General features: G+C 43.1%; 1 protein-coding gene across 1 annotated transcript; it reads left to right on the forward strand.

Annotated features, from left to right (window-relative positions):
- The first annotated feature begins 1,216 nt into the window (after positions 1 to 1,216).
- LAMTOR5 (late endosomal/lysosomal adaptor, MAPK and MTOR activator 5) lies at positions 1,217 to 6,214 on the forward strand. The gene is made up of 4 exons (XM_058716254.1): positions 1,217 to 1,358; positions 2,470 to 2,531; positions 5,105 to 5,222; positions 5,891 to 6,214. The coding sequence occupies exons 1-4, from the start codon at positions 1,324 to 1,326 to the stop codon at positions 5,949 to 5,951; spliced, it is 276 nt and encodes a 91-aa protein (XP_058572237.1). The 5' UTR covers positions 1,217 to 1,323; the 3' UTR covers positions 5,952 to 6,214.
- Positions 6,215 to 13,128: the final 6,914 nt, after the last annotated feature.

The raw sequence follows: 13,128 nt of genomic DNA on the forward strand, positions 1-13,128 counted from the left end.
AGTAATTTATCATAAGGAAAATTTTAAAGTGCACAAACATTCAGCTACAAGATACTCACCCAGAATTTGTAATACACCTCCCATCCTGCCAAATCGATAAGCAAACTGGACATTAATAAGTGATTAGTTAAATCAATTATGGTACAGCTACAATGTGTAATGTTTTGTAACTATTACGATGAATGTAAATGAGTACTTACTTGATGTGGAAAGACATTTATGCTAAATTCTGTGAAAAAGGCCAGCTACAGAACTGCATGTCCAGTATGTGTGTCAATTTTGCCTTAAAAATAAATAAATAAATAAATAAATAAATAAATAAATAAATAAAAGTATACATTTGCAGACAATGGGCTCAAAGGATATTCTCCAAGGACTTTTAAGTCTTCTCTGGACAAACTATGGGTGGCTTTCTTTCCTTATTTAAAAACTGCTTTTTAGGGGCGCCTGGGTGGCTCAGTCGGTTAAGCGTCCGACTTCAGCTCAGGTCATGATCTCACGGTCCGTGAGTTCGAGCCCCGCGTCGGGCTCTGGGCTGATGATGGCCCAGAGCCTGGAGCCTGCTTCCGATTCTGTGTCTCCCTCTCTCTCTGACCCTCCCCCGTTCATGCTCTGCCTCTCTCTGTCTCAAAAATAAATAAACGTTAAAAAAATATTTTAAAAAAACCTGCTTTTTAAAAGTTATTTTTAAGCATCCCTACTCTGTCTTCTTTACAAGTGACACCTTCTTTCCCAAACTTTCCTGAGCCCTCACCAAAGAAGAACCAACAATCAATGACTTTGTTAAAATCCCGACACTTCCCAATATGTAGCTTGGAGTTTTAACCGCGTTCCAGGTGGTCTTCTAGCCCCTGTGTGCACATCTTCTCCCCGACACACCTGGGCAGCTCGGCACCAGGGTCCTGAGTCTCTCTTCTCTGTCTCTGCCACACCGCCTGGATCAGACCCTGCCTGACCCCGCTGGGCTGTTGTAAAACGCAAGATCTGGCCTGAAGGTTTCGGAATCGGTTGAATGGGAATCCAAAGGTTGACACCGCTGAGACAAAGTGCCAGGCCGGGAACCAAGAACTCGGCGGCCCAGCTGCACACCTCTCCCCCGAAGGGGAGAACGCGGCGCCGCCAGCTCGTGGCTCTGAGGGTAGCAGGGGCGGAACGAACTCCCCCGAACACAACGAGGAGTTTGCGCGGCGAAGTTTGTCCCTCTGGAGGCGCCGTCCCTGTCTGAGCTCGGTTCATGTCACGTGAGCGAGACGCGCTCCGGGCCAGGGGCGCCGAAGGACGCGACGAGCTGCGGGATCCCCAGCCGCGCTGACGGCGGGCGAGATGGAGGCGACCTTGGAGCAGCACTTGGAGGACACGTGAGTAGTACGGCCTCTTGGCTGACCTGAGGTCGCGGCGGGGGACTTGAGCGGGACAAAGGGTGCGCGCTCCGGGTGCGGGCCTGGCGTGTTGGGGATCCTCTGGCCGCGGGGCGAGGCCGTGAGCCCTGTCCCGGGACCGCGGAGTGGAGGGGGTGGCCCGGAATTAAAATCCCGCGAGGGCTCCGCACCCTCCGTCCCAGAGCTAGTCTCCGCGGCCCAAAGCCAAGGCCAGAACCGCCCGTCGTGTTGCAGTTGTCTGTATGGGCAGGGTCGTTCTTCAGGAGTTTTCAGAAATGGGTTCATTTGGGGGAAGGTCGTACCAGGGGTGCAAAGCGAGCCCTGCAATGTAAATACAAACACACACGTATCTCCTTCCGTGTGTAACCGACCAGTTACTTGGCGCTTGAGAAAATGAAAGACATCTCTTAAATTTTCGAACGAGTACTCTCCACGTAATAAGCAATTGGGAAACTATGAGGGGTGCCGGGGTGGCTCAATCGGTTAAGCATAGGACTTCCGCTCTGGTCATGATGTCTCGGTTCAAGGATTCCAGCGGCGGGTTTGGCACTGTGCTGTCACAGAGCCTGGAGCCTGCTTGGGGTTGTGTCCCCCTCTCTGCCCCCGTTCCCCATTCGTGCTCTGTCTCCTCTCTTTAAAAAAATGAATCAACGTTTAAAAAAAAAAAAAAAGAACCAGAGAAGCATGAGGAGGCGTACAGGGAAACAGCTCCCTCCCACCAATGCGCCTCAGTGTCTCCCATTTCCCCTCCTGGAGACAACCAGCCTTACTTTATGTGCATTTTTAATAATGGCGACAAAATACTGATATTGCAATATTTGCAGTCTTCCAAAGCTCAGTGGTACCCAACACAATCTTTTCTCCCGTCAGACATAAATCGGTTTAGCTATTAAGTTTAAATAAGTTCATTGTAATTCAGTTTTTCTCGGGGGTAGGGGGGAGTGGGTGATAATGAAAAAAGATTGAGAAACACTGGTTTAAAGCCCAGCAATGCCTGGTGCATAGAAAAACCTAAATGTGTTGTTGTAATTATTTAAATTCCTTTTCTGACATCATCTGCTTCGTTCCCTGGGTGTTCCTGGAATTTTAGAATGAAGAATCCATCCATTGTTGGAGTCCTGTGCACAGATTCACAAGGACTTAACCTGGGCTGTAAGTATCTTGACTGTCAACCCTTTGTTGGATTGCATAGCATCTGATACTGATTCGGAGCCTAGTGTGCTGTTCTCCTGTTTTTACTTCCTGTTATCCTGCCACTGGATACTTTTGTGAGAGTACAGTTTATCTCCAAACAAGATTAGAAAATTAAAATCTTTCAGTTGGTATTTATGAAGGTAGAAATGTGCCTTGCAGTTCTACTGCTACAAAGTTGTTTCTGCTAAAATAGTATTCAAATGATTTTAAATTGGGTCTGGAAAGGACTTCACATAATAGCAGCAGGAATCATTTATTTAATGTGTGTGGACTGCTAGGCTTTGTATGTACATTGTCTCTAATTTTCACAGTAACCCAGCAAGATGGATGTTGCTGGGGTGTTTTAGTTCACCTACACTTAACAGTAAGAGAGTAGGCAATAAAAACAGGGGTTTCGGAGTTCGACACACTTGGGATCAACCCCCTGTACTTCCCTTTGCTAGCAATGTGAACTGGGACCAAAAATAGCCTTTCTGAGCCTCAGTTTCTTTACTAGGTAATAGTTGGTTGGTTGGTTGGTTGGTTGGTTGGTTGGTTGGTTGGTTTTATAGATTTATTTTCAAAGGGCAAAAACACTTAAGCAATTTAAATGCAAGTTTAAACAGAATTACTCTGTCAAAGCCAGCAATAACGCCAAAACACATTCTCACTTCCAGACACTCACCAGTATCTTCCTTGTCTTCTCTCAGTGAAGAAAGGGGGTCTGATATTTCATTCATATACATCCTCCTTATCTGCATTGTAATCTACAATTTCTTGTGGATGCATTACCTTCTCCGTATCTGTATCAGGAATTTCAGCCCAAAGTCATCCTCCATGTCCATGGTAGTCTCTACTTGGTCCAAACGGTCTAAGCTGTTTGGTCTTTTCATTAAATGGGAATTTATTTAGAGCTTTTCTGGGTCAATTTTTGGGCTTAAGTTTTAAGCCATAAAGAATATGGTCCTTGATTCACTCTAACGTCAAAGGAGGCATGTCATTATACTGGCAGCCCACTTGGGTAACTGTACCCGGAAACTGCCTGAGCAGCCAGGCCTTGGCCAGGGTGGGGGCCTTGGGCAGCGAAGATCAAGGGCAGTTGGCCAACGTGCATGGAAAGGACACTGAGCTGCCATGGCTGTGCCGACCCAGCATCTCTTTACTGGGCTGTTGTCTAATAATGACAATAATTACAGGATTGCATTTATTGAGCTCTTACTGTGTGCCAGGCATCATTCTATGTGCTTTACACATACATACTGAGACATTTGATGCTCATAACAACCCTGTGAAGTAGATAAAGAAATCAACGCACAGGTTGAGTAACTTGCCTAAGGTCATGCAGCTAGGGTTGAGCTAGGATTTGAGTCTTGCTGCAAAATCTCTTAGTCACAGTGCTAGAAGATTATGTAATATGTGTAAAACACTCAGCACAGAACTCAGACATAATGCTCAATAAATGTAAGAGTTACAGATGAGGAGATAAACCCTGAAAAGTAAGTATCTAAAGCATTCAAATAATTCATGTCAGAACTCGTAAACCAAGGACTCCTGACTCCTTACTCCTCTTTACTGCAGGAATTTTTAAAGCTCTAAATTTTTGCTGGGAGTGTAATTGAAAGAGGGCATCTGCGTAACTCAGATTTCACACATCTCATTAACTTGGGAGGAAAAAGGCAGGTTTATTCAGGGTGCTTGCTGATGAGAAGGCTCAAGTTCAGGTGTGGAAATCTAAAATGAAATAAGTTCCTTCAGGAAACCTTCAAGGCCCGAAAGACTGCACTGTCCGTCCAGCCAGTGTTGTATGTAACAAGAGTAAATCCACCAACGCCATAGTGGCATATGCCTGTTACCTGACAGTTTCAGGCTTGAGCTTGTGTTGCCTTTATATGTGGAAATATACTGTGAACTTAGTAACTACTTTTTGTATCTTATACCCAAGGTTTAATTATCTACCGGCTGAAACAGACATTAGCAAAAAGCCAGGTAGGTTGATATTTGAAAGCAGCCAGCTTATTCTAGTAGAAATAACTGCTCATAGAATATTCACATATACTGTCAAGGTGATCTTATAGCTGAACTCCTGAATAAAGGCTTTTGAATCCTTAGAGGTTGAGCTCGGTGAAAGGAAATCAGATTTCCCATGAGGAATTAATTATTTTCAACAAGTCTCTTGCCCTTGCTGACTGCTTTTTGTCAACTTCACCTCTGAATTTCTTGTTGGTTTCAGTAAGGTTCTTGTAAAATGATTTTATGCCTTTCAGATTGACTTAAATTTACAGCTTCCTTATACGCTTGAGAAGGTGGTTAGAGATGGTGATGAGAGGGACTGAAAATTGAGTGTCAGGGCTTTATTGATTTCAGAACTGTTGTCTGGTTTTCTCATTTCTGGAACCAGCCAAGTGGCAGGGCAATAGTATTTCATGTCAGTACCTAACCTGAAAGACCGTGAACTGAGCCGCCTTTTTGTGACTACATCCTGAGAGATCATATTATAGCTCTGTCCTCCTTTTTGGACAATCAGGTGACATGATTACATCTCTGTCTTCCAGGCCGTGGGACCCTGTCAGATGAGCACGCTGGGGTGATATCTGTTCTAGCCCAGCAAGCAGCCAAGCTAACCTCAGACCCCACTGATATTCCTGTGGTGTGTCTAGAGTCAGATAATGGGTGAGTAGATGTTAACAGTTCTCTTCTTTTTAATCATAAAAACCCCTAGGAAACTTGCGTGGGGCCTGCTCTGTGTTATTAGTGATGCTGCATTCAGAGAACTTGGAGGAAGGTTCTTTACCCTTTGGACCACAGGAGGAAATAGACTGATCTCTGAAGCTAATGTGCTTTCAGACCACAATGACATGTAAATGAAGAGTAAAAATTGTCATGAACTATCAGTCTATAAAGAAAAAGAAAGTCATAAGTAGCATAAAGACCAATCAAAGAACAGAAACTACTTCTGTAGTAATAGAAACACTAAAGATCTTCCAAGTGAGCATCCTCAGAATAATACTAACAAAAGCAGAATACAGAACCATGCACAGTATGATCACAGTTTTGTAAAAAGAGTGGGAAAAAATGCATGTATAATATACATGGAGATTTAAAAAACAGAACACATTAGTAGTGGTTTTCTCTGAGTGGTGGGATTATAGGATTCATTTTCATATTTTATACTGTTCTGTATTTCCCATATGTTTTCTTGCGTTCATATATTGCTTTCATACATAGAAAAATGATGCATAATATTTTTTTAGTTGTGTCCTAAACCAAATAGCATCTTTAGTCTTCAACAGACTCGCACTTGTAACATTTTACTGACTATCTTCTGCTTTGCCTTTCAGGAACATTATGATCCAGAAACACGACAGCATCACGGTGGCAGTGCACAAGATGGCCTCGTGACATCTCATATCAGTTCCCCAGCCGCCTGTCATAGGCACTAGATCCTACCTATGTTAATTATCTTGTAGGACTAGGGAAGTCCCAGTAGTTAGGCCATTTATTTAGTGTATATTGGGCACTTTTCTGTCCATTTTAGAGTGAGTTGCTTTTTGACACTCAATGGGCTGACTTCTCAAAATATTAAGAAAGGATCATGTTTTGAAGCAGCAGGTCCAGGTCACTTTGTACATAGAATTTTGTTCAATAAATCTGGTCAACGGAAAGTGTGGATCTTTTCTGGGTTCCTTAAATTCTTAGCAAGTGTTCGTTTATTTCAATTATCAGATTATAATCTTTTTCTAAAGTCTTTGCTCCAAAGTACTCTCTTCTGTTTCAGAATACATATATTCTCACACAAGTGTCCGTGGATATTAAAAGCAAATTAAGCCTATTTCCACCCCATAATAATAACACAATAGCTAATAGCATTAAGTACTTCTAGTATATATGGGGAAGTCCTTTAATTCTCACTGATAACCCAGATGCTATGTTCCGTTAGCTGCCCCAGTTTGCAAGTGTCTTAACAAAGGCTAAGGGGTTAGCAGAATAGCCATTTGGACTTAAGACCAACTCAGGGGCACCTGGCTGGGTCGGTCATTGGAGCCTGTGACTCTTGATCTCAGGGTTGTGGGCTCAAGCCCTATGTTGGGTATAGAGTTTACTTAAAAGTAAAATCTTGAGTGGCACCTGGGTGGCTCAGTCAGTTGAGCGTCTGACTTCTGATTTCGGCTCAGGTCATGATTTTCTCGTTCGTGGGTTTGAGCTCTATGTCAAGCTCTGCACTGACTGCAAGGAGCCTGCTTGGGAGTCTGTCTCCCTCTCTCTGCCCTTCCCCAGCTCATGTGTTCACTCTCTCAAAGTAAATGAACATTAAAATAAAATTATGTTTAAAAAAATAAAATCTGGGGCACCTGGGTGGCTCCATCAGGCGTCCGACTTCAGCTCAGGTCATGATCTCACAGTTTGTGAGTTCAAAGCCTCATGTCAGGCTCTGTGCTGACCTCGGAGCCTGGAGCCTGCTTCGGATTCTGTCTCCCTCTCTCTGTCCCCTCCCCTGCTCGCACTCTGTCTCTCTCAAAAATAAACATTAAAGTTAAAAAAATAAAAAAATCTTAGGGTCACCTGAGTGGCTCAGTCATTTTAAGCAGCTTTTTGTTTATCTGAAGATCCATAAAAACTATACTGAGAAGAGATGAAACGGGACAGAAATAGAGCAGGGCACAAAGAGAACTTTAATGTTATCTGTAACATTTTATTTAAAAAAGTATTTCCAGAAATATGGAAAATATGAAAAGCCTACGTATATTGAATCTGAGTGGTAGACACATAAGTTTCCACAATACTGTTCTCTCCAATCTTCTAGATGTAATGTTTCATTATTTTCAAAAGTGAAGGAAGGTAATCTAGAACTATAAAGATCTAGGGGTGCCTGGGTGGCTCAGTCGGTTAAGCGTCTGACTTTGGCTCAGGTCATGATCTCACAATTTGTGTTTGGGCCCTGTGTCGGGCTCTGTGCTGACAGCTCAGAGCCTGGAACCTGCTTTGGATTCTGTGTCTCCCTCTCTCTGTTCCTCCTCTGCTCATGCTCCGCTTCTCTCTCTCTCTCTCTCTCTCTCTCTCTCTCTCTCTCTCTCAAAAATAAACATTTAAAAAAATTTTTTAAAAATCTTGAAAGACTCCAACTAAGAGCCTGTACTCTGAACACCCAGACCACTTATAAAAATTGGCATGTTTGGCCAGAAAAAAATTCTACCATCTGAACATATAAGACATTTCCTTTAACCTTTATAGTTCTCAATAAAAGAATGGTGCACAAGCAGGCACAGATGAACTCATCTTGTTGAATTTGAATGCAGCTCCTGTTACTCTAGCAATTTAATATTTGCGGGTTTTTTTCGTGTTTATTTTTGAGAGAAAGAGAGTGTGAGGGGGGAAGGGGCAGAGAGGGACAGGATCTGAAGCAAGCTCCGAGCTGACAGCAGCAAGCCCAGTGTGGGGCTCAAGCTCACAAACCGTGAGATCGTGGCCTGAGGCGAAATTGGACATTCGACTGACCGAGCCACCCAGGCGCCCCCGGGAATTTCACATTTGAGAATATAAAAAAAATCTCCAGGATATTATTATTACTGATTCAAGAATGTCAACATCTACAAATCCATGAGGATACAAAGATTTTGCATAAGACCTGGTTCCAGCCTTTGAGCGCGTACTTCGATAGAAGGGGGTGTGCATGTATGTTGTCTTCCCCGTACTTCACCCAAACTTGGCACGTGGTATATATGTTTGCTTTGTTATATATTAAAATATGTTTGTGTGTTATGTTTGCCTGTCTTGACTGCCGTTGCATAGGTTTTGAGGGCAGGAACTTTGTCTTATTCACACAAGGGTATTCCAAGTACTTAGAACAGTAGTAGGACCTAGTAGGCACTGAATACGTAACTAATACAAGGGAGTTTTGTGGTGTGACCTAGGCCTTTCCGGGCAGAGAGAGTGGCAACAGCAAACACCGGTGATAAACCAAGAGGAATATGTATGTAATACTGAATGCTTTAGTTTGGTCTGTGAGGCAGGAGGCAAGAAAGCTGGCAGGTAGGGCGGCCACCTCAAGGAATTTGCTTTCTAAGGGTCCTGGGCCTTATCCTGTTAACAGAATGGAGTTTGGAATACGTGAGCATCAAATTTGAGCTTAAACGCTAATCTGACAAGGTAGACCAAACATGCTTTTTTCAGGCAGAAAAACTTCCTCTTACTTATGTATAGATGTCCAGTTCTCAGCCCCAAGTGACAAGAGCCAGCCTTTAAGTTTTGGCTACGTAACAGACCCAAGCTAAACAATTTACGTGCATTTAGCTCATTTAATCCTCTTACAGGGTATTATCCCTGTTTCAGAGAGGAAGAAATAGGCTCAGCAAGATAAAGGAGCTCAGGATCAAATATGAGAGACAATTAAAAAAACAAATTGGCAGGAAGGGAACAGAAGAGAATTAAGAATTAAAGATAATTGAATTGTCGAATCTAGAGAGCCAGGGTGCCTTGGAAAGAAGCAGTCAGCTCAGAGGGAAGGACTACAGAGCAAGGATGGCTGGGTTTGATTTTAGATAGGTTGAATTTCTGACAGGACGTGCTGGTGGTAATGCTCAATAACAAACATGCACTAGGGGCTTTGTGGCAGGCACACCACTGAACTTAGAACAAAGTCTGGAGAAGATATTTGCAAACCACATATCAGATAAAGGGCTAGTATCCAAAATCTACAGAGAACTTACCAAACTCAACACCCGAAAAACAAATAAGCCGGTGAAGAAATGAGCAAAAGACACGAATAGACACTTCTCCAAAGAAGACATCCAGATGGCTAACCGACACATGAAAAAATGCTCAACATCACTCATCATCAGGGAAATACAAATCAAAACCACAATGAGATACCACCTGACACCTGTCAGAATGGCTAACATTAACAAGTCAGGCAACAACAGATGTCGGCAAGGATGCGGAGAAAGAGGATCTTTTTTGCACTGTTGGTGGGAATGCAAACTGGTGCAGTCACTCTGGAAAACAGTATGGAGGTTCCTCAAAAAATTAAAAATAGAACGACCCTACGACCCAGCAATTGCACTACTAGGTATTTATCCAAGGGATAGAGGTGTGCTGTTTCAAAGGGGCACATGTACCCCATGTTTATAGCAGCACTATCAACAATAGCCAAAGTATGGAAAGAGCCCAAATGTCCATCGGTGGATGAATGGATAAAGAAGATGTGGTATATATATACAATGGAGTATTACTCGGCAATCAAAATGAATGAAATCTTGCCATTTGCAGCTACGTGGATGGAACTGGAGGGTATTATGCTAAGCAAAATTAGAGAAAGACAAATAAATATCATATGGCTTCACTCATATGAGGACTTTAAGGTACAAAACAGATGAACCTAAGGGAAGGGAAGCAAAAATAATATAAAAACAGGGAGGGGGACAAAACATAAGAGATTCTTAAATATAGAGAACAGAGAGTTACCAGAGGGTTTGTGGGGGGAGGGGGGATGGGCTAAATGGGTAAGAGACTTAAGGAATCTACTCCTGAAATCATTGTTGCACTACATGCTAACTAACTTGGATGTAAATTATAAAAAATAAATAAATTACAGAAAGCATTTGCTCAAAAAAATAAAATAAAATAAAGACAACACAGTGTTAACAGTCAAAAAAAAAAAAAAAAGAACAAAGTCTGAAATTGTTACCCTGGCCTCCCAAGCCTGCATGATCCAGCCCCGTCCACCTCTTACGCCTCATCCCAGGCCGCTCTCTGCCCACACATATCCCCTCTGTCTAGCGAGGGCCTGGCACGAAGGAGGCAACTTTGTTGAATGAAATTAATAAGTGAACATACTTTCCCATTTAATCCTCCTAACAACCTTCGAGTAGGTCCCAGTGCACCCAATTTTGCTGATGAAACAAGTGCCACCAAGGGCTCTGGGCTGGACATGGCTGATTTTCTCGTCTGTACAGAGCAGAAACTAAGGAGGACTGTGGGTGTGCATACACGTATATCTCCTATGGTTCTATACATCTCCTACTGGTTCTGCTTCTTATACTACACACACACACACACACACACTATATATATATATAACAAAAATATACTATATAACTGTGTAAGAATATATATCTATATTGTTAGTCCTCACAAAAAATTTGCAAAGTAGGATTAGCCACATTTTACAGGTTTGAAAACAGACTCAGGGTAACTTGTCCAGAGTCTCCAGGCTTAAAAAAGAGCAAAGTTGAGGGGCGCCTGAGTCAGTTAAGTGTCCAACTCTTGGTTTCAGCTCAGGTCATGATCTAACGGTTCATGAGTTCGAGCCCCGCGTCGGACTCTGCACTGACAGCAGGGAGCCTGCTTGGGATTGTCTCTACTTCTCCCTCTGCCCCTCCCCCCACTAAAAAATTAAAAAAACAAACAAACAAACAAATAAAAAACCCAGCAAGGTTGAGATTCTAACCAAGTCTGTGTGTCCCACTACACCTGAAATGTACGTGTTCCGAGTGGTCCATCCCTGAGGACTCCCAGCATCCAGGAGTGACTAACTTCAAATCTGACCTCCAGCCCTCAGCATCAGAGCTCTCTATGAATACAAAGGTTAGCTGGGGACGCCTGGGCGGCTCAGTCAGTTAAGCGTCCAACTTTGGTGCAGGTCATGATTTTGTGTTCGTGAGTTAGAGCCCCACATTGGTTTTTTTGCTGTCAGTGTGGAGGCTGCTTTGGATCCTCTGTCTCCCTCTCTCTCTGCCCCTCCCCCGCTCATGTTTCTCTCTCTCAAAAATAAATATTAACAAAATAATAATAAAAGGCTAGCTAGCCTCATGCTGCAATCAGAGTCATAGACAGCCTTGCTTTAAAAGAGCAACAAGTGCTCTCAGCTACAGCTTAGGCTGTTGCTGTGTAACAGAAGTCCCTAGACTTTCTTGCTAAAGTGGTTTTAGATAATAGAATTGCTTGAGATTACTTGTGGCTGAACAAGGAGGAGGCTCTACTATAGCAAGTATCTCCTGCTATAACCTGGATCGACACCCGGTCTTACAACAAATAGAAGAAATTCACAAGCCTCTTGGCTAAAGCCAACAGGACACCATTAGACTGAGGGGGCTCAAATGCCTGGGCAGCCTACATAAGTAAACCCAAATCTAAGCCTGTACATGCCTGAAGGTTATGAAGTTGTAATTTAAGGACAATCACGGCCAACTAGGCTTTAAGCTATATCCAATCAATAGTTTCCTGGCTTCTGCCTTTTCTCTATAAAAGTCTTTCCCGGAATTCCTGTTGGCAGAGTGCTCGTAACTACTTCAGGTTTGGTGCTGTTGCCTGATTCAAGTCAATTTTTGCCCAGACTCTTACAGTTTATCGCTTAACACTATGCTGAAGGCAGAGGTTGGGGCCCCAGAACTCTGGTACCTGTGCTTTCGCTGCTCCTCTGGGACCTCCCAGAGGAGGTCATGCTTATTTTACAGAAAACATACATGTCTCCCAGAGTTTGGAGAGGTTTCCTGGCTAGAAATGGCAGTCTTCAGTAAGTTCTGTCTATTTGGGTGACCTCTTGTGTACTTACTAGAGTCTACTTAGCAATCTGGAGTTGAAGTCCCATTTCAATTGCTTTTTAAAAAAATTTTTTTTAAACATTTTTATTTATTTTTGAGAGACAGAGTGAGACAGAGCGCGAGCAGGGGAGGGGCAGAGAGAGAGACAGAGAGAGACAGAGAGAGACAGAGGAAGACACAGAATCTGAAGCAGACTCCAGGCTCCAAGCCATCAGCACAGAGCCGGATGCAGGGTTTGAACCCACATAACTGCGAGATCATGACCTGAGCTGAAGTCAGACGCTTAAGTGACTGAGCCACCCAGGCACCCCTCAATTGCTTTTTTAATTCTTGATAACCTTAAATCCAAACACCTCACATGGAAAGTATATACTTGCAATTTTAATGAAATCTTTCTTCTTGCACTTGGGAAATGGTTTCATTTCCTAGAAAATTACTGGGATAATTCAGTTTTCTTATCCCGTTTCCTTCCTCTGTTCCACCCTCCACATCAAAAAATAAAATATAATAAAAAAAGTCAACAGAAAATTGTCTCTCATCTCCCCAGCACCAACGTTCTAGGTTTTAAACCAGAGGTATTTTAGACCAAAGTGTGTTTTTCTTGTATCATGTGGAAAATCTGCACATATTTATGTATCTTCTTTTAAAATTGTTTTTAAATGTTTATTTATTTTTGAGAGAGAGACAGACAGACAGACAGACAGCACACAAGCAAGGGAGGGGCAGAGAGAGAGAGGGAGACACAGAATCCGAAGCAGGCTCCAGGCTCTGAGCTGTCAGCACAGAGCTCAACGTGGGGCTCGAACCCATGAACCACGAGATCATGACCCTAGCCGAAGTAGGACACGTAACTGACTGAGCCACCCAGGCACCTCCCCCACTTTTTTTTTTAAAGTAAGGGGCTTCTCAGGCTCTTAAAACCAAACTCTACAATACTTTTTGATTAAAGTGCTAGCAGAAGCACAGCTTAGTGGTTTGGGAAGATGCCCTGTAAGTGTTAACAAAGGAAAAGATCATGCAGTTATGTGGTGCTGGTGCTA

The sequence above is a fragment of the Neofelis nebulosa genome, chromosome 2, assembly GCF_028018385.1.
Source record: "Neofelis nebulosa isolate mNeoNeb1 chromosome 2, mNeoNeb1.pri, whole genome shotgun sequence".
In the NCBI taxonomy this organism is placed as follows: domain Eukaryota; kingdom Metazoa; phylum Chordata; class Mammalia; order Carnivora; family Felidae; genus Neofelis; species Neofelis nebulosa.

What these genes read in the sequence shown, in the direction of transcription:
- LAMTOR5 (XM_058716254.1), top strand. Translation starts at nt 1,324, where the DNA reads ATGGAGGCGACCTTGGAGCAGCACTTGGAGGACAC. An exon ending in GAGCAGCACTTGGAGGACAC is followed by an intron (nt 1,359 to 2,469) that starts GTGAGTAGTACG and finishes CTGGAATTTTAG; the next exon opens with AATGAAGAATCCATCCATTG. An exon ending in TGTCTAGAGTCAGATAATGG is followed by an intron (nt 5,223 to 5,890) that starts GTGAGTAGATGT and finishes TTTGCCTTTCAG; the next exon opens with GAACATTATGATCCAGAAAC.